This window comes from Podarcis bocagei, assembly GCF_964188305.1.
Source record: "Podarcis bocagei genome assembly, chromosome: 10".
Classification (NCBI taxonomy): domain Eukaryota; kingdom Metazoa; phylum Chordata; class Lepidosauria; order Squamata; family Lacertidae; genus Podarcis; species Podarcis bocagei.
The window spans coordinates 68,954,816-68,974,269 of NC_138135.1; the positions used below are offsets into that span (position 1 = coordinate 68,954,816).

The window sequence follows — 19,454 nt, forward strand, 5'->3', positions numbered from 1 at the left end:
CTCTTTTGTGCAAATCTGATATATTAGAAAACTTGTATCTCAATTTTTTTATTTTTTTATGCCTCTGCGCAGGTAAACGACGACCTGTGCATATGGCCATGATGGACCTGAAGTTTCTGGAACTCAATGAGGGAGGGCAAGTTCTAACTAAGGAGAGGGGACAGAAATGAGACAGAATTCAGTTGAAAGCATTTATGCGTGGATGAACGTGCCCCAAAGTGTACATGGAAAAATTGGATATGTGTGTCAGGCTGCTGCCAGCGACTCCCGGCCGGTTGCCAGGAACATACAAAGTCAAGGAAATGATTCTTACCGTTTTTTTTATTCAGTATTTACAGAAAGAGGCTATAGAACCCAGCCTCTTGGATAATGGCGTTTTCCCAAGTGAATCTCCACCCTCAATGTCTCCCCCACTTCTTCATTCGTCACTTCTACGGGTGCAGCTAAGTGCCCTCTGCCTTTGAGCTATTCGCTCTCCTACTTTTAAGACATGCCGGGTTCTGGGAGATGGAGAGTCTGGAATGCTTTCTAAAGACACTGTGTCCATCAGCTGTTGCCTCTCTGGTGCTTCCTCCTCCTCCTCTACAATTATTTTCCAACTTTTCCCCTCCTTTGCCTCTGAGCTGTGACCTCCCACAAACCCCTGCTGCAAATCTCAACTGTCTTCCTCCTCCTCCTCCCTGGAACAGTCAAGCTGGGGAGGCGGTCTCTGCCATTCCTCCCCTGCCCTGTCCCTGACAATGTGTGGCCCACAGGTACATTAACAATCTGCTGAGTGTGGAGCCAGAGTGCTATTGCCACTTAATAAATTGCTCCTCTGTAATGGACTATGAAGTCTGTCTGTCTGTCTGTCTGTCTGTCTGTCTCTCTCTCTCTCTCTCTCTCTCTCTCTCACACACACACACACACACTGCCCTTTATTTGCAAAACAACAAGTCAGAGTGAAGGGACAGGATACCCAAATCCTGTCTGAAATGACCCCAGGCTTCAATAATCACCCCAGGCGTCAAAACTATCCAAAATTCCTTTTGTCTTCTAAAAATCCAAAACAGCTTTTCTCTGCTCTTCTCTGCTTATTCTCACAAGATGCTGTGCATAGGCAAAATGTTACTTTTAAAGGCTAATGAATAGACTCTGTCAATGCCAAGAATACTCAGGCCTGAGAACTGAATCTTATCTCATTCGGCTGCAACATCTTGGACATGCTGAACCACCAGGGCTCCTCGACCCCTTGGCTCTCACCCCCCCCCCTTTCCTGGGAAGGGTGCCAAGAGTCCAAGAGTCCCAAGACAGCTTTCTGTTCATGCTCAGAGGAACTCATGGGCAGGACTCTGGAAGGAGGAGAAAGGGGGAGGGAACTGGAAGGGATATATATGCTCTGTGCACATGACTGTGAACCCGTGCATGCTTTTTGTGAGTTATCACACTTGCTCCTTCTACCAGTTCATGGATGGTAGAAATAAAGCCTTTTCTCCGAAACTATTCCTTGAGTGTCTGTTGACTCCCATTCCCTTTCCCGGGCACAATAATTTTCCCACCCAAGGGCAAAGCCTCATAAGGCTACAAGAGCAGTTCACAACAACATAAAGACATTCCACCACCAACCATGAGCCAGACTATACCGCAACCTTGATATGAATGGTGGTCCGTAAATGCTAGGTGAACAGATGAAAAGACATTCAGGAGCAATTGTCAATGACCTAATGAAGAGAAGGTTGTCACACTGCTGCCCCCAAAGTAGAAATCTAATTGGGGAATTGTTAACATGCTCCTCTCCACATGGCAGGATGTTAATTCCTTGCTAAGGGCTTACCAGTGGTACCCACACCACCATGTTGCAGCATAAGGTCACTGTTTAACAGAGTGCTCCTGTTCAGGATGGCAGTTATTTTGCTTAACAAAATTGGTGCGGAGGGTGTGGGGGTGTTTGTGTGAAGGTAGCCCATCTATGAGAAGGAAAACTCTGGTCCTAAACCTCCGCTGCCTTGTGGGATATCTTTGGGAGAAGGCAAGAGTAAAGCCCTAAGACCAGGCACAGGCAAACTCGGTCCTCCAGATGTTTTTGGCCTACAACTCCCATGATCCCTAGCTAACCAGTGGTCAGGGATGATGGGAATTGTAGTCCCAAAACATATGGAGGGCCGAGTTTGACTATGCCTGCCTAAGATAGTTGGATGGCAGTTGCCTCCTTCCAGCAGCCCAGCTGGAGCCAAACCTATTGCTCTGCTCCCCTTTGGACCGTATCAACGAGGTCAACAGGGCGGGTCTTGTTGTCTGGGCAGCCAAGGACATCCATTACACACTGCCCAGACTCACGCGCTGGAGAGGTCACTTTGGTGCTGCTTACACTGCTTTTTGACTTCACCCCCAGAGGCTCACTCCATTGTCTCTCAAGGCAGACAGATGCCAACAACAAAAACCATCTAAATGGTTTATAAGGGGCAATCTAAACTATTCAGGAAAAATACAACAAAATACATTAAAATGAAGTTAACATTTATAAATAAAATCATCAAACTTAAAACCATTATATATGATCCAATTATTTGTTATTATAAGCTACATGAGGCTCAGGTAGGCCATACTGCTCCCCGTTCACCGAGTTTCCCCTTCCACCCCCCACATTCAACCCCTCAGGGAGTTTTTCCAGCTGATGAGCGTGGTATAAATGCTCTGAACGAATAAGCAAACTTTCCATGTCTACCGGGCATGATCAGTATCAGCGAGATGATTAATTAGTTCTTTTTCTTAATTTAAAGTTAGCTCTGTAACATTTGGAGTTTCCCAAAGCATGCCAGTACCTCCCTCTTGTTTCTCCCAGACTGCTGGGTAACTGTCGGGGGGGGGGATTCAATCACACGCTGTTAAATTCAGCTTGCGTAATTTAAGCTGATTTGGAGGTCTTGTGCAGCAAAACCCCTTTCCCAAAACATTGGACTTTTTGTAATATGGGAAGCAAGGGGAAAATGAACTTGGGGGGAGGGGGAGCGCAAAGAAACCCGTGCAAAGTCAAACCAATCGCAACAAATGTTTGTTGAATAGCTAGTGTCATCTAATATCCCTGCAAGCAAATTAGGACGAAGGCTCAGTAAACAAGTTGCCTGGAAGTGACCTCAGTGAGCCTGCTTTTGCTTCATTCCTGTTGGCACTCAGCACCCAGGGTGGGTATTGGAGGGGCTGGAATGCACATGGTGGCCGAGTTTCCATTCTTTAAATGGTCCCCCAATGCTGTTTTCTCCAGGGTGCTACTCAATGGTGCTTTTCAAATGTTCCTCTTTGGCTTCTCAATCAACTTTGCTGCACAGATGCAGCCCCCCCCCCAAATGCATAAGGCTCTTTCTATTAATAAAGCATCTCTGAAATCGGTCCAGCTGTGCTCTTTTGAGTCTCCTAATTATTTATTTGTGCTGAAGCTGTTCCCGTGGAAGAGATCGCTTACCCCATCCAAGCGCTATAACGAATGTGCATTAACTCACATGCATTTTTGCACAATGTTATAATGACCTACCCACATTTATCTTCAAGATGCTCCTTCCTCCCTTATATGGTGTTTAAAAGTTTATGAGAACTGTTATGTCCAACTAGAGTACATTTTTGGTGCTGCAATGGGCAGGCTATAAATGATTTAAATAAATAACTTAGTGAAGCTGGACACAGTAACACTGTAATTGTATGAATGTCTGCTCAGGAGTCAATCCCATGGAGTCAAATAGGATTTATGCCCAGGCCCAGGTAAATAGGTATAGGATTGCAAACGAACAGTGGGGATGACTCTGAGGTACGTGTGTATAGAATCACCCAGCCCCCAAACCAAGTCATGCTCAGCAAAGACTCGCTGAAATCAATGGACTTAAGTTTGTCATGATTAAATAAAGACCTGATTACTTAAGCTCACTGGAAGGACAGATCCTGAAGCTGAGGCTCCAATACTTTGGCCACCTCATGAGAAGAGAAGACTCCCTGGAAAAGACCCTGTTGTTGGGAAAGATGGAGGGCACAAGGAGAAGGGGACGACAGAGGACGAGGTGGTTGGACAGTGTTCTCGAAGCTACCAGCATGAGTTTGACCAAACTGCGGGAGGCAGTGGAAGACAGGAGTGCCTGGCGTGCTCTGGTCCATGGGGTCACGAAGAGTCGGACACGACTAAACGACAAAACAACAAAACAACAACAACAACTTAAGTGAATCTACTCTGAGTAATGGCTAATGTGAATGCCACATACAGTACCCCAAGCAACAAAAAAAGTTATATGATCCCAAGGATTGTGTGAATGAGCTAAATCTGCTGCCCACAAAATGAGCCTTCGGCGCCCTAACCTGTGGGGTCACGGTTTCGCCAAAAACTCGATGTCGTCGGATTCACTCCAAAGCAGCGCCAAACACTTGCAAAAGACCCTCTGAAACGTCTGGCAGTAAAACCCCCATGTTTCACGACGCCACAGAAAATGAGCCAGAGGCCCCCTAACACGCAGGGTCACCGTTTTGCCAAAAACCTGGCATCATCTGATTAACTTGAAAACGGTGCCAAACACTGGCAAAGGACCCCTGCAACATTTGACAATGCAAACCCCATGTTTCATGATAAGCCATAAAATGAGCCAGAGGCCCCCTAACACGCAGGGTCATGGTTTCGCCAAAAAGCCGACATCATCCGATTCAATCCATAGCAGTGCGAAGCGTTGGGAAAATGCCCCCTGCAACGTTTGGCACTCAAAACCTAACGTTTCACGACGCCCAAGGAAATGAGCCTTCCGTGCCCTAACCCAAAAACCCAATGTCCTCGGATTCACTCCAAAGTGGTGCGAAACACATGGAAAAGGCCCCTTGCACCATTTGACGCTGAACAACCCATGTTTCGTGCCACCCCACAAAATAAGCCTTTGGTGCCCTAACCTGGGTTTGCCTTGCAGGCCTTTTCCACCTGGCCTGGGAATGTGGAGCTCCTGATTGACTCCAGCTACAAAAGTGGAGGCTGCTGAACAGACTTTTTGGCGGGGGTTGTTGGACTGGGGGAGGTGATCGTTGCTGTTGGTTTTTTTTGCTGCTTTTTTAAAAGATTTTGTTGTGATTTATGTGGAAATTGTTCAGTTTGTGTTTTGTCTTTTTTAATGTTTCATTTATTGTTTATAACTAACCTTTGATATATATTTTTATCATGTTGTAAGCCACCTTGATCATGGTTTGAACTGTGTGAAGCTGGCATACAAGTAAGTATGTATGTATGTGTGAAAAGGGAAAGCAATAAATCCCCAGGATCTCTTGCGAATCAGACCACAGGGGGGAAAGACATGATATTTTCTTTCCCCAAATAAAGACATCAATCAGGAAGATCCCTGGCATGAGCAAAGCCACCCAAAACATCATCTAAAGCAAGTTTTATTGGTCATAGCTCCATCCCACCTAACGGTCATTCGTTGGCTAAGGTCACTTCCAAATGACCAATTTATTGAGCATTCATCCTGATTTGTTTGCAGGGAGGCTAGATCACATTGGCTATTTATTGAGCATTTGTTCCGATTTGCTTGTGATATTACACAAAAACATTATCCCACACTTTCTGGAGCACTTCTCTATCACAAAAGGTCAGATCTTCTGAGAAAGCAGGTTTATTGCACATGACCTCAAAATCAACTTGTGCAATCTGAAATTGCCGGTATGTAGCTGGATCCCGCTCAAAAATACCAGCAGGCTGGAGTTGCCCTGAGAAAGACAGTGTGATAACAGAGTTGTGGGTTGTGAGTGAGGGGCTTCTCCCTGCGTGGTCTTAGGCTGATCAGTCTCCATTTCTCAGCTCAGCTCATGGGTTTTTTGACGATAAAACGGGGGGGGGGGGAATGTGGAGCCCACTCTGCACTTGTTGGAAGAAGGGTGAGATGCAAATGTAAATAAATAATTGCTGCAGACATTGATAGCACAAAGGAAAAGGAAATGAACAAGATTTTGTGCACAGAAACAAAATAAGACCACTTTGTGCTGCCAATGAGGGATTGAACAAAAATGGCAAGGTATACCTACTTGAATGCATAAATCTGACAGTTGCACAATGTATCTTGTAAGTTTCTTTACAACATTTGTTCATACATTAAAGCGCCAAGGTGCTGGCTACAAAATCTGATTCAGGGGCTTATTTTTCCTGCAAAAGAACTCCAGGGCAGCCTTTGTGAAGTGTCTATCTAGATGAGAGGCAATTCTGGGAAGAGAACATGGCTGGATTAATTGGAATCAGCCTTTCAAGAGATCCAGACAATTAAACAAACATGAATTGTGAGGCGATAGTCTGAGCATAGATATAAGCCAGACTGCTTGCAGCTAAATTGAGCCCTGCTAAGCATTCTCTTTTAAGTTTTAAATGTCATTAGCATGATGTTTAGATATATTCCTTACTCAAATCTACTCAGAGAATGAATAAATCATGCTTCCCCAGTAGCAGAGACTGAGACCGCGCTTCAGAGTTGCTTATTGTCTCTGTTTAATTAATGCTTTTGTTTCAATGCAAGTTTTAACTTGTGTATTCCCCCACTGATATATGGGGAGGCGGGGTGTTGACCTTCATGTTTAGAGTGTGGAAAATTCACAGGTATTGCTAACGCAGGGTGGAGAGGGCCTCCTGAGGGTACATTCAGCTTAGAAGAATGTCATCAGGTTTAAAGACATAAATAAGTTAATTACAGCCAATGATAGCCTTCGCCTGTGCAGTTTTTAAAAACAGCAGCCGTGCTATTGGGTGAACAAAATTTACAGCAGGAGAGTCGCAACTTGTTTCTTTTCAGGTACAAGGCTGGCTGGTGCGCTGCCAAGATGTCTTGCACAAAAAATCTTGGCATAAGGGCTGTCAGCCGTTGAGAAAACTCTTCCTGGCTTTCAAACAATACAAGTCAGTGGGAGGAATTTTGCAGAGCCATTCCCAAAAACAGCGATAAGATTAGTGCTTGGTTCTTCATACAGATGAAGCGTGGAGCTATTCCTTCTTAGAAACAAACAGGAGAGCAAGTAGGCTTCTTGCATCTTGCTAAAGTCCTTCTCTTGCAAGCCCTGCTCAGCCAAGAGGTTAACTGGGTGATCTTGGGCCAGTTAAAGCCTATCACCTTACCTGCCTTACCAGGACATTTGCAGGGAAACCAAAATGCTTGTTCACAAAGCTATTGTACTACCAACCTTACTGTATGCTTGTGAAACATAGGCTACTTATAAATGCCATCTCCAACCCCTCGAAAGATTCCATCAACGGTGTCTCTGAAAATTTTTACACATCACTTGGGAAGACAGGCGAACTAATGCCAGTGTACTGGAAGAAGCAAAGATCACCAGTGTTGAAGCAATGATTCTTCAAAATCAACTTTGTTGGACTGGTTGTGTTGTTCGGATGCCTGATTATTGTCTTCCAAAGCAACTACAGTGGTACCTCGGGTTAAGTACTTAATTCGTTCCGGAGGTCCATTCTTAACCTGAAACTGTTCTTAACCTGAAGCACCACTTTAGCTAACGGGGCCTCCTGCTGCTGCCGCGCCGCCGGAGCATGATTTCTGTTCTCATCCTGAAGCAAAGTTCTTAACTCGAGGTACATTTCTGGGTTAGCTGAGTCTGTCACCTGAAGTGTATGTAACCTGAAGCGTATGTAAGCCGAGGTACCACTGTACTCTATTCCGAACTTAAAAATGGAAAGCATAATGCTGGTAGTCAACAAAAGAGGTTTAAAGACTCTCTGAAGGCAAATCGTTAAAAATGTAGTATAAACACCGACAACTGGGAAACACTGGCCTGTGTGCACTCCAGTGCTTACCAAAGGTGTCATGGGCTTTGAAGACGCTTGATGAAAGGGAGAAACGTTCTAAGAGGAAGGCACGCTTGGCAAACCCTCACCATGATGAACTCCCACCTGGAAACCTATGTCCCCACTGTGGAAGGATGTGCATATCCAGAATTGGCCTCCACAGTCACTTACGGACTCACTGCTAAAACTGTGTTTATGGAATGACAATCTTACGTGGCTATGAGTGATCACCAAAGTAGAAGTCCTGCCTCACAAGGTTCTTGCAAGGATAAAAGGAGGAAGAGCACAGTAGCTGTAGCTCAGTGTTGGAATATGCATTTTGTGTACAGAAGGCCCCACGTTTCCCAGCATCTCTAGATAGTTCTGGAAAATGCCCCTGTCTGAAACCCAGGAGAGCTCATGCCAGTCATTGAGAACAACACTGAGCTTGATGAAGCAGAAGTCTATCTGTTTCAATGCATGCTTCCTATGTTCTTTCATAGACAAAACAGTAGAGATCTATTTTTCCATTCCAAATTTTGATTGCACCTTCATTGCACCTAACTCCAACACACAAACCCCAACGTTCCTTCCTAACCAATAGATTGTAAATATTGATAGTGACTGCAGCAGGAGAATTCATCACGGGAGCAATTTCATCAAGGACAGATATTTTTGAACAGCTACCTTATTAAACACATTGTAATTTTCCCATGACTTCCACGGCAGATGCAATCCATAGAAACCTAAGTGCAATCCATTAAGGAGAGCATGTGCACATTCTGTTGAAATCAGTGGGAATTGATTTTTTTTTCTGAAAAGAACCATGGATATAAAGTATTTTAGGGATAAATACAGGACGATATGATATGCAGTGGAAAATGGTTATTAGCAGACTCCACAGAGGGGAGAAAGTCCAAGATTTCGGAGAATTCTACACTTTTTGATTCTATTTTATGTGTGAATATAAAATTAAACTGTAAAACCAATAAAAATTTATAAAAAAAGAAATCTTTTTCTGAAGCAGGTTTACTCAGACACAAACCCTACTGAGTTCAGCGGAACTTACTTCCAAGTAAGTATACTGCAGCCTTGTGAATGACTGTATTTGACTGATTTTAACAAAACTTAGCTCAACTGAACTTTGCTTCTAGTGATCTAAATGAAATTTAATTTCACATAACTATGCTTATTTTGCACCATAAGCAGTCCAATAAAATTGTCAAGCAGTTTTTTTGAGTATCACGATGGCCAAACATCCTGTAACACAGCTTTGTCTAATAATAACACGCAGAACGGCTTTAAAATGAATTCAGTTGGAAGGCTGCGCAAAAGAAACTCTCTCATTTGCCACTAGAGGCCACTGTAGCAGCGGGGGAAAGGTGCAGCTCAAAGAAGGAAATTCAGAAGCAGTTGGAATTAGGATATATTTAAAATACCTCCAAGTTGTGTATGAGGGTAGAAGTTCTGCATCTCAAACAGAATAACTGAATATGGTGCATTGTGCTGTTACAGCATGATGCCATAGAGATCTGATTTGGACATATGGAAAATCATAGAATTGCAAGGAACCCCGGGGGTCATCTAGTCGAATGCCCTGCAATGCAGGAATCTCAACCTCTGCTTAAAAATCTCCAAGGAAGGAAAGTCCGTTCCACTGTTGAACAGCTCCGTTAGAAAGTTCTTCCTGATGTTTAGTCAGAATCTCCTTTCTTGTAACTTGAAGCCATTGCTTCGAGTCCTACCCTCCAGAGCAGGAGAAAACAAATTTGCTTGATCCTCCATGGGACAGCCCGTAAGATATTTGAAGATGGCTATTATAGCTCCTCTTAATGGGAAGGTTGGTGGTTCGAGCCCACACAGGGATGGCTGTGGGCAGGATTCCTGTATGCAGGGGTTTGGATGAAATGATCCTCAGGATCCCTTCCTACAATTCTATGATTCTATAATGAGTTTACCAGATCAGGCTTTACATCAAAGAGTTATCAGGAAGTGGCATTTCCCTGTTTGGTTGTTGCTTTTTACACTGCTTGATAGCCTAAGGCGGCCTCAGCCCTGTATACCTGAAGGAGAGGGAAGCTTTTTAATGTTTTTCTGTATGTTGGCTGGGGCAACCCAGTCAGATGGGCAGCGTACAAATAATAAATAATTATTATTTTGAGCATGGCGCTGATAATAATAATAATTTCATTATTTATACCACACCCATCTAGCTGGCTTTCACCAGCCAGTCTGGGCTGCTTACAGAACATAAAAAAAATTGCAAAACATTAGACATTAAAAAATTTCCCAATGCAGGGTTGCCTTCAGATGTCTTCTAAAAGTCAGACAGTTGTTTATCTCCTTGGCATCTGATGGGAAGGGGTTCCACAGGGTGGGTGCCACTACCGAGAAGGCCCTCTGCCAAGGTTGCAGTAAACTGGCAAAATGTATAAATCCAAATCAAATAAGTGTTGGAAATGTAAAGAGAAAGAATGTTCTTTTTATCATATGTGGTGTTCTTGTTGTAAGGTTAAAGTTTACTGAGAAATGATATATAATGAATTGAAAAGGATGTTTAAAATAATGTTTGTAAAAAAAAAACCCCAGCTTTTCTTTTGGGAATTGTAGGGATAGAACTAGCTAAACCATATAGAAACTTATTCATGTATGCTACTACAGCAACAAGAATGTTATTCACCCCAAAATGGAAAGAAGCAGAAGTCCCAGCAAAGGAAGAATGGATACAAAAACTTATGGAATATACAGAAATGGCGAAACTTACTGGAAGAATAAGAAATCAGGAAGACCAAAATATTAATAAGGAATCGTTAGCAGCATTAACACTTGTAGTTTAATGGTGAATTTTGGATATAATTGAGATGTAAAATATTTGGATTATTATAAAAGATGCAGGAGGAAATTATTAATAATAGGACCCACAAAGGGGAGGAGGGCAGTCCTAGAGAGTCTTTGCAATCTTGTCTTTATGTTGTATGTTTGTGACTATAAAATTTCAATTAAAAAAACCAAATAAATAAATGTTTGTTTGTTTTTTAAAACAGGAAGAATGAGATATCAAGATCAAAAACTTTTTATAAATGAATGGAAACGGTTTATTGAATATTGACAGATAAATTGTAAACAGATAAGAACATTGGCAAGATTATTGTAATAATCTGCAGCTATATATATATTTAAAGTAGATGAATAAATGAGCAAATTAAGTTAATCTAGATATGCAGAAGATATTGAAAATAAATTTAAGGAGAAGCAGAAAGAGGGGGAAGGAAGTCAAGCTTTGATTCAAAATTAGTGAAATGTATAAACCTGAATTAGTGAAATGTCTAAACCACAGAGCCTAGGGCTTGCCGATCAGAAGGTCGGCGGTTCGAATCCCCGCAACGGGGTGAGCTCCTGTTCGGTCCCTGCTCCTGCCCACCTAGCAGTTCGAAAGCACATCAAAGTGCAAGTAGATAAATAAGTACCGCTCCGGTGGGAAGGTAAACAGTGTTTCCTTGCACTGCTCTGGTTCAATCCCCCCCCCCTTGGGACAGCTGCATATTCTTGCACCACAGTGGGGTTGGACTCCTGATCAGGGCTGGACTGAGATTTGATAATGCCCTAACTACTGAAGGTAATGGGGCCCTTTATATGCCGAGCTGTCCTTTGTCAACAACAAATTGTCACTATTTTTTGGGTTGACTATATGCTGTATGGTAATTTATGGACCTAATAGGTATCTAAAGCCATTTGCACATAACCAATAGGAGCCTACACAACCTAAAACACTTGCTGTATGCAAGTTTGATTTTATTTGTTTTTTATCTTATATTTTGGAAATGTACATCGAGGGTTTTTTTCCTTTAATTTTTTTTTGCGCCCCCAAGAGTGTGCGGCCCTAAGCTATAGCTTGTTTAGCTTATATGTAAATCCGGCACTGCTCCTGATCCTCAAGGTGCTTTCTGACCATCCTCTCTGGGCATCGGAAATTAATGTTTATTATCTATACGCCGCCCATGTGCCTTCCCGGCAAACTCCTGCCCTGCGGACGACAGGGGCCGCTGCCGACCAGGCGAGGCAGAAGGGGCCCGAGCCGCCCCGGGACCGCCTCTCCCTCCCTCTCGCCGGCAGCTCCTGCGTCCCAGATTCCCCGCCTCTCCCTCGGCGCAGGTTGCCTCTGCTCCGTTGAGAGCAAAGGCAGGAAACGCCTCCTCGGGCACCGACGGCTGCCTGCCCGTCCGATCGCCTGCCTCCTCCTGCTCGGGGGCGGCTTTTGCAGCGGCCCATCTCCCTAGAGATCTCCGGTGGGGAGGAATCAGCAGCGACAGGAGAGGCGGAAATCCAGCGACGGGCGGCGAACTTTTTCCCGAGCGCACGTGCCGGGAAGCCAAACTTACCCCGGACGGATCCGTCGCCGGGGATCTGCCGCAGGGGAAGGGAGGCTGCGATGGCTCGGTGAAAAGGGGCGAGGAGATCGCGCAAAGGCAGGAAACTCCTCCTCGGGCACCGACGCCTGCCTGCTTCCTCGGGGGCGGCTTTTGCAGCGGCCGATCTCCATAGAGATCTCCGGTGGAGGAATCAGAGGCGGAGAAGCGGAGATCCAGAGCCCGGCGGCGAACTTTTCCCGAGCGCACGTGCCGGAGCCAAACTTAACCCCGGACGGTTGCGAAAGGCTTTTTTCTCGTCGCCGGGGATTGAAAGTCTGCGCTGGCTCCGTGAAAAGGGGCGAGAAGTGGAGGAGATCGACGGACTGGGATCCGCCAGGGCACTGGCGGGGGAATCCTGTCCCCGAGTCCCGGGCGCCTGAGGGAGCGATGCTTCGGGGCAGCTGCTGAAAGGAGCCGCCGGCAACGCCGCCGCCCGGGCTGAGGCGAGAGGGGCAGGTTCACCTCCGGTGGCGGGATACGGGGAGCCATTTTGAACTTTATATAAAAAGGAAAGTTTGCCCTCCTGAGGGGGCACATAAGCCGGCGCTCATGGACGCCGCCGCGGCCGCCGGATGAGCAGCAGCGCGGCCGGGTGGATGGATTTTGTCGCCCCGCGGCCGCCCTGGAGATGCCGCGCCGCTCGCCCGTGGCCGCCTGGCTGCCGTGGCTCGCGCTGCTGGGCCCCGCGGCGGCCGCCGCCGCTTGGGAGCTGCACGTCGACGAAGCCGCCGCTGCCGCCGGGGCCCCGCTGCTGGACGTGTCCGTGGGGCCCGGGTGGCTCTATGCGCTGGACGAGGCTCGCACGCCGCGCGCGCTGAGGGAAGCCGTGGAGGTGACGCCCGGCGGGCTGCTGAGGAGGACCGCGGTGCCCGCGCGGTGCGACGGCGGGGCGCCCAACCCGCTGCCTCTGCGCCTGCGCTTGGTTTCCCGCGCAGGCGGCGTTTCCCTCACGCTGCGACTGGCGGCCTACCTGCACGGGCCCGGCTGCCTCAGTCGCCGACGGGCGGGAGCCCCCGCGCACCTGTCCCTCCCCGACGCGGGCCCCGCGCTGAGGCGGAGGCTGCGCGGCCGGCCTCGCTGCCCCGCCGCCCCGGAGCCTCAGGAGGGGACGGAGGAAGAGGAGACGCCGCTGCTGGAGGCGCTGCGGGCCTTGACGAGTTTCCCACGCTGCCGGTGCCTCGACGGGCCTCCCCTCAGGAGACCTGAGGGAAAAGGCGGGGAAAGCCTCAAGCTTCTTTGTCACGTGACCAGGGGCCCCGGGGAGGTCCTGGTCGAGTTTCGCGGGCGCCATTTTGAGGGAAGGGAGTGGGCGGCAGGTGGGCCAGAAGGGCAGCACAGGTTGGGTAGGAAGAGGCGGGCGGCCTCTCAGGAATGGCAAATGGGCAGGGAGGGTGGCCGGGGTTCTTGGCCCCGGGGTCCGCCATCACCGCCACAACGGACGCTGAGGAGCGCCAACTACCCTCCACAGTTCAAGCTGCCCAACTACCAAGTGTCCATTGCGGAGAACCAGCCGGCGGGAACGGCCGTCATCACCTTGGAAGCCCACGACCCGGATGAGGGCGAGGCGGGCCGTCTGACGTACTCCATGGAGGCATTCTTCGACAAGCGCTCTGATGACTACTTCGCCATTGACGCCGACACAGGCGTGGTGGTCACCACCCGCAGCCTGGACCGCGAGACGAAGGACACCCACGTCCTTCAAGTGATTGCGGCGGATCACGGCGTGCCGCGGCACCGCTCGGCCGTCACCTTCCTGACAGTGACGGTGAGTGACACCAACGACCACGGCCCGGTGTTCGAGCAGCCGGAGTACCGGGAGAACATTCGGGAGAACCTGGAGGTGGGTTACGAGGTGCTGACGATTCGTGCGACGGACGAGGATGCCCCGGACAACGCTAATCTGCTCTATCGTATCCTGGAACCGGGTGCCGGGGAGGGAGTCTTTGAGATTGACCCTCACTCTGGTGTCGTGAGGACCTGTGCCCCTGTGGACCGAGAGGAGGTCTCTGAATATCATCTTGTGGTCGAAGCCAACGACCAAGGTAAAGAACCCGGTCCTCGAAGCGCCACAGTCACGGTGCATATCACAGTCGAGGATGAGAATGACAACTCGCCGCAGTTTAGCGAGAAACGCTACTTGGTGCAAATCCCAGAGGACGCCCCGGTAAATAGCCAAGTGCTGCAGGTGCAAGCTACAGACCGAGACCGTGGCAACAACGCCCAGGTGCACTACAGCATCGTGAGCGGGAACCTCAAGGGACAGTTTTACATCCATTCTTTTTCCGGTTCCATTGACTTGATCAACCCCCTGGACTACGAGACTATCCGAGAATACACACTGAGGATCAAGGCCCAGGATGCCGGGCGGCCTCCACAGATAAATTCTAGTGGGATGGTGTCCATTCAAGTTCTGGACGTCAATGATAATGCCCCCATTTTTGTAAGCACCCCTTTTCAAGCCACTGTGCTAGAGAACGTCCCTCTGGGTTACTCAGTGTTACACATTCAGGCAGTAGATGCTGACTCTGGGGATAATGCCCGCTTGGAATACAAACTCATTGAGCTGCCTCACCCTTCTGCACCGGTGTCTCCAGGTGGGGACATGGGCTTCCCATTCCAGATCAACAATAGCACCGGGTGGATTACAGTGTCAGTTGAGCTTGACCGGGAGACTGTCGAGAACTACCACTTTGGGGTGGAGGCCAGGGACAATGGCGTCCCTGTCATGACTTCCTCAGCCAGTGTGTCCATCACCGTCCTCGATGTCAATGATAACAGCCCTACTTTCACTGAAAAAGTTTACCAGCTCAGGCTTAATGAGGACGCAACAGTAGGCAGCAGTGTCTTGACACTGACAGCGGTGGACAAGGATGTCAACAGTGTGGTGACCTACCAGATCACTAGTGGCAACACAAGGAACCGCTTTGCTATCACTAGTCAGAGTGCAGGTGGCCTGATCACTCTGGCCTTGCCACTGGATTACAAGCAAGAGAGGCAGTATGTGCTGACTGTCACTGCTTCCGACGGAACTCTGTTTGATACTGTCCAAGTCTTCATCAATGTCACAGATGCCAACACGCACCGACCAGTTTTCCAAAGTTCCCACTACACCGTGAGTGTCAGTGAAGACAAGCCCATTGGCACACCCATTGTAACTATCAGTGCCACTGATGAGGATACTGGGGAGAATGCTAGGATCACTTACATCCTGGAGGATAACATCCCTCAATTTCGCATCGACCCTGACACGGGCACAATCACAACTTTGATGGAGCTAGACTATGAGGACCAAGCCTCTTACACACTGGCCATCACAGCTCAGGACAATGGGATCCCTCAGAAATCTGACACCACCTATGTGGAGATCCTCATTTTGGATTCCAATGACAATACGCCCCGTTTCCTTCGTGACCGCTACCAGGGTTCTGTCTTCGAAGATGTGCCCCTCTCCACCAGTGTCTTGCAGGTGTCCGCCACTGACCGTGACTCTGGCCCTAATGGCCGCATCCTTTATACCTTCCAGGGTGGTGATGATGGTGATGGTGATTTTTACATTGAGGCCACATCAGGGGTGATACGGACGCTGCGCAAGCTAGACCGCGAAAATGTGGCTGTCTACAGCCTGAGGGCTTTTGCTGTGGATAGGGGCAGCCCACCCCTCAAAGCCTCTGTGGATATTCAGGTTACTGTGCTGGATATCAACGATAATCCACCTGTATTTCAGCAAGATGAATTTGACATTTTTGTGGAGGAGAATAGCCCCGTGGGTTCCATTGTAGCCCGGATCAGTGCTGTAGACCCCGATGAGGGAACTAATGCACAAATCATGTATCAGATCGTGGAAGGGAACATCCCTGAGGTCTTCCAGCTTGACCTTCTTAATGGCGATCTCACAGCCCTGATGGATCTAGATTATGAGAGCCAGACAGAGTATGTAATTGTGGTGCAAGCTACTTCAGCCCCACTTGTGAGCCGAGCCACCGTACACATACGCCTTCAAGATCAGAATGACAACCCTCCTGTGCTGCAAGACTTCCAGATCCTTTTCAACAACTATGTCACCAATAAATCTAATAGCTTCCCTTCTGGAGTGATTGGCAAGATCCCTGCTCATGATCCTGATATATCGGACCAACTTGATTACACCTTTGTCCAGGGCAATGAGTTAAATCTGCTGCTTTTGGACTCTGCTACTGGAGAACTTAAGCTTAGCCGTGACTTGGACAACAACAGACCCTTGGAAGCCATAATGAAAGTGTCGGTTTCAGGTAAGGAAGCACATTGTTTGTTTTTAATTTTGGTTGACTACAGATAGTAGCTACAAATGGTGGCTGAAAGTTGTTTAGTGGCCAAATATGTTGGCATAGGCAAGTGTGGACTTTGTGCCTGTTTGTGCCTCTTTGATACCCTGAGACTTCTTTTGAGGGGGGAGGGTAAATTTTTGGAGAGCAGCCATGGAAACTTGAAAAGCTGTGTGCTTTGCCCTGACATTACTTTGTAGTGGAATTTAACCAATCTTATTTTGATCCACAGAAACATTTCTGTTTAGGAAGAAAACTTAAATGTGTCTGCATTCTTGCTGCTGGGTAGGATTAAGCTATTTGAATGTTGAGCATAATACTGGTAATTAATTTAAACCTAGTTACAGTTTTTGATATATGTTCAAGGCTGTAGTCAAAAGAACAGTTAAATTAGTAGTAAGAGGAAGCTTCACTGACTTCTCTAACAAGAGATGTCTGCCTGTGTTTGGATATTATATATATATATGAAGATTAATGTGTTTTAAGATTAATGTGTCTTAATATTGCATAAAAAATGTCTCTTACATTGTAAAATCACAGTGGGGTATTACACAAAGATATGAAAAATGTATGAATTTCTTTTGCATTCTTAGCATTTTAGTAGCCAAATTTGTAAATATTAATGGTCATACTTATTATTAGTTGTCAAAATACGAAAGCAAAACAGAAGACTCGCCAGAATCAATTCCTTTTGTACATCTGTTGCCATTCTTTCCAAACACATCTTAGTAAGAGGATAATACTTCAAGGCCAAATTCCATAGCATCCTGTTTGATGATTAACACAGTAGATTCTGCTTAGCCAAAGTGAATCTAAATGCATTTGCTATATTAGTGAGGATTAGACTGGTGCTGCTGTGGGAACAATGCACCACTAGATCTGAAGCAGAGAAAAGAAGAAGATTGTTCACATTCAGAATTAAATGGGCCTCTAGAAATACTCTGAGGCAATATTGGATCTTGAAGGACATTTTTTTTGGAAGAGTAGTCTTGATCGCCTGTTGCAGAAAAATAAAGTGCAATGGTTCTTAAAAAGTTAACCATACTTGTGCCAAGTTTAAGCACATTTTGATATCTCTTTTTTTCCATGTGCAGGTAACATACTTCTGTTGAAATAAATAGGATTTAAAAGTGCTTAATCCATGCTGGATTGTGTCTTAATAAATGTATTTTTGCATATGATTTCATGGGCAAGACCTGCTCCATCAGTTGTATTTGCTTCCGAGGCTTGTTACCAGCAGATCGGTTTGAAGTTATAGGTTTGATTTGCAATGATTACACGAAATTGGCTTTGAATGTAGTTTCAGTAAAGTCTGCACTCTGATCCAAGGTTAGGAGTTGGTAAGAAATGGTAGAAGCGTTCTTAGAAATGACAGATGTGATTACCAGGTGCAGGGGACAAATGTCAGGAGATGATTATCTCCTTTGCGCTGTGTTTATGAGTTTCCTGGGGACATCTGGCTGGTTAGTGTTAGGGGGAAAATGTCTTTGGTGTGATTCAGCAAGGCAGTTTGTGTGCTGTTTAAATAGCCAAGTATAATATGCCTGTGTGTGTGTGTGTGTGTGTGTGTTTGTGTGTGTGTGTTCTATATGCTAGCAAGCATTTATTGTGTTAAAGTGCTATGCTTTTAAATGATTCAGTGATTTTGATGATATGCTTACAAGTTGCAAATTTTTATTTGAAGGCTCATTCCCTACATTGGTATTTTGAATAACCCTTTAAAAAAGTTCCTGGACAAAAACTTGGCCCTTAAGCTCGGCTTTCATTTTAAACTGTGGACTTACCTCTTTATAAATCGAAGCCCATACTGTGCATCAATAATGCAGTGCCTAGCCTTTTGCAGTCCCTCTCCACACTGTCTTTATTGCAGGTCTCCTGGGCAGCTGCAACTCTTGTTGACCTTTTGAGACCCATTGTGAACAGGATCTTGTTAGTAATGCTTTTCACTCCAGATAGTCTTTTCACTTTTGGGAGAAATGGCTTCGGCATGTGCAAATAACGTTTTGGGAGGTGTTTCTCTCTGGCTGCTTTGTCCTGGAAGGTTACTCAAATTAGTCTGATTCTATCAACACCTAATTAGAATGTAGCGCTTGTGGATTGAATGGCCATACTGAGATCAGTGGCACAAGTCACACCCAAATTCAGTGTGCTCCTCATATTTGCTGGACTAGTGAAAGTGGTGCTAACAACCATGCTATATTCCACTTGACAACTGACTTAGGTTTCATGTCCAACTTTAGAAGTGACTAATTGTGGTTAGCACGTAATTGTTACTTCCCCGCTAGTTAAAGATTTCCAGAGATAATACACTCGATTCTCTGGGCTTGCAGTGGCTTGTATTTGGGTGACAATCACAGAGCCATCAACAAGCTGAATCAACTGATAGAGAAAAGTAGCTTCTTATCTAACGTCAGAAGATGAAGAGTAGGTCATAAAACAAACCTCAGATGCCTCTGCTTGGGGTAATAAGACAGGAAGGAGCTGTTTATTAGTGTTCACACTATAATAATTCTGAAGATTTCAGTGGGTGGACAGGAAGCATATCATCTTGATTCCCATTGCTATCCAAAGAAAGCTAAACATGCTAAGGTTCCAACATTATCACTTAACTATTGTACAGTGGTACCTCGGGTTACATACACTTCAGGTTACATACGCTTCAGGTTACAGACTCCGCTAACGCAGAAATAGTACCTCGGGTTAAGAACTTTGCTTCAGGATGAGAACAGAAATCACGCTGCATGGCGGCAGCAGGAGGCCCCATTAGTTAAAGTGGTGCTTCAGGTTAAGAACAGTTTCAGGTTAAGAACAGACCTCTGGAAAGAATTAAGTACTTAACCCGAGGTACCACTGTACACAAATCTATTGATCTCAATGTATTTGGCTCTCTCTGCTTGTATCCATAGGTTTGGCCCATTGACCTAAACATCTTCATGCAGGCCCAAAACAAGGGCTATGTCAGACAGGTTAATTTTTACATGGAAAACATTCCCA

The 19,454-nt window shown here is 46.3% G+C and overlaps 1 protein-coding gene and 1 long non-coding RNA gene across 4 annotated transcripts in view; one reads left to right on the plus strand and one right to left on the minus strand.

Moving 5' to 3' along the window:
• LOC308596644 overlaps positions 1 to 12,173 on the minus strand; it is a 37,135-nt gene extending 24,962 nt beyond the window's left edge. The window contains exon 1 of the long non-coding RNA XR_014012599.1: positions 12,130 to 12,173. This is a non-coding gene — a long non-coding RNA (uncharacterized lncRNA). The remainder of the gene's footprint in view (positions 1 to 12,129) is intronic.
• Positions 12,174 to 12,204: 31 nt separating this feature from the next.
• CELSR1 (cadherin EGF LAG seven-pass G-type receptor 1) overlaps positions 12,205 to 19,454 on the plus strand; it is a 158,509-nt gene continuing 151,259 nt past the window's right edge. Inside the window, exon 1 of one of the 3 annotated variants that reach the window (XM_081211344.1) lies at positions 12,205 to 16,427. In XM_081211344.1, coding sequence (XP_081067470.1) covers positions 12,788 to 16,427 — 3,640 coding nt within the window. In that variant the 5' untranslated portion in view covers positions 12,205 to 12,787. The remainder of the gene's footprint in view (positions 16,428 to 19,454) is intronic. The other 2 variants (XM_081211343.1, XM_081211345.1) reach the window with 2 other exon arrangements.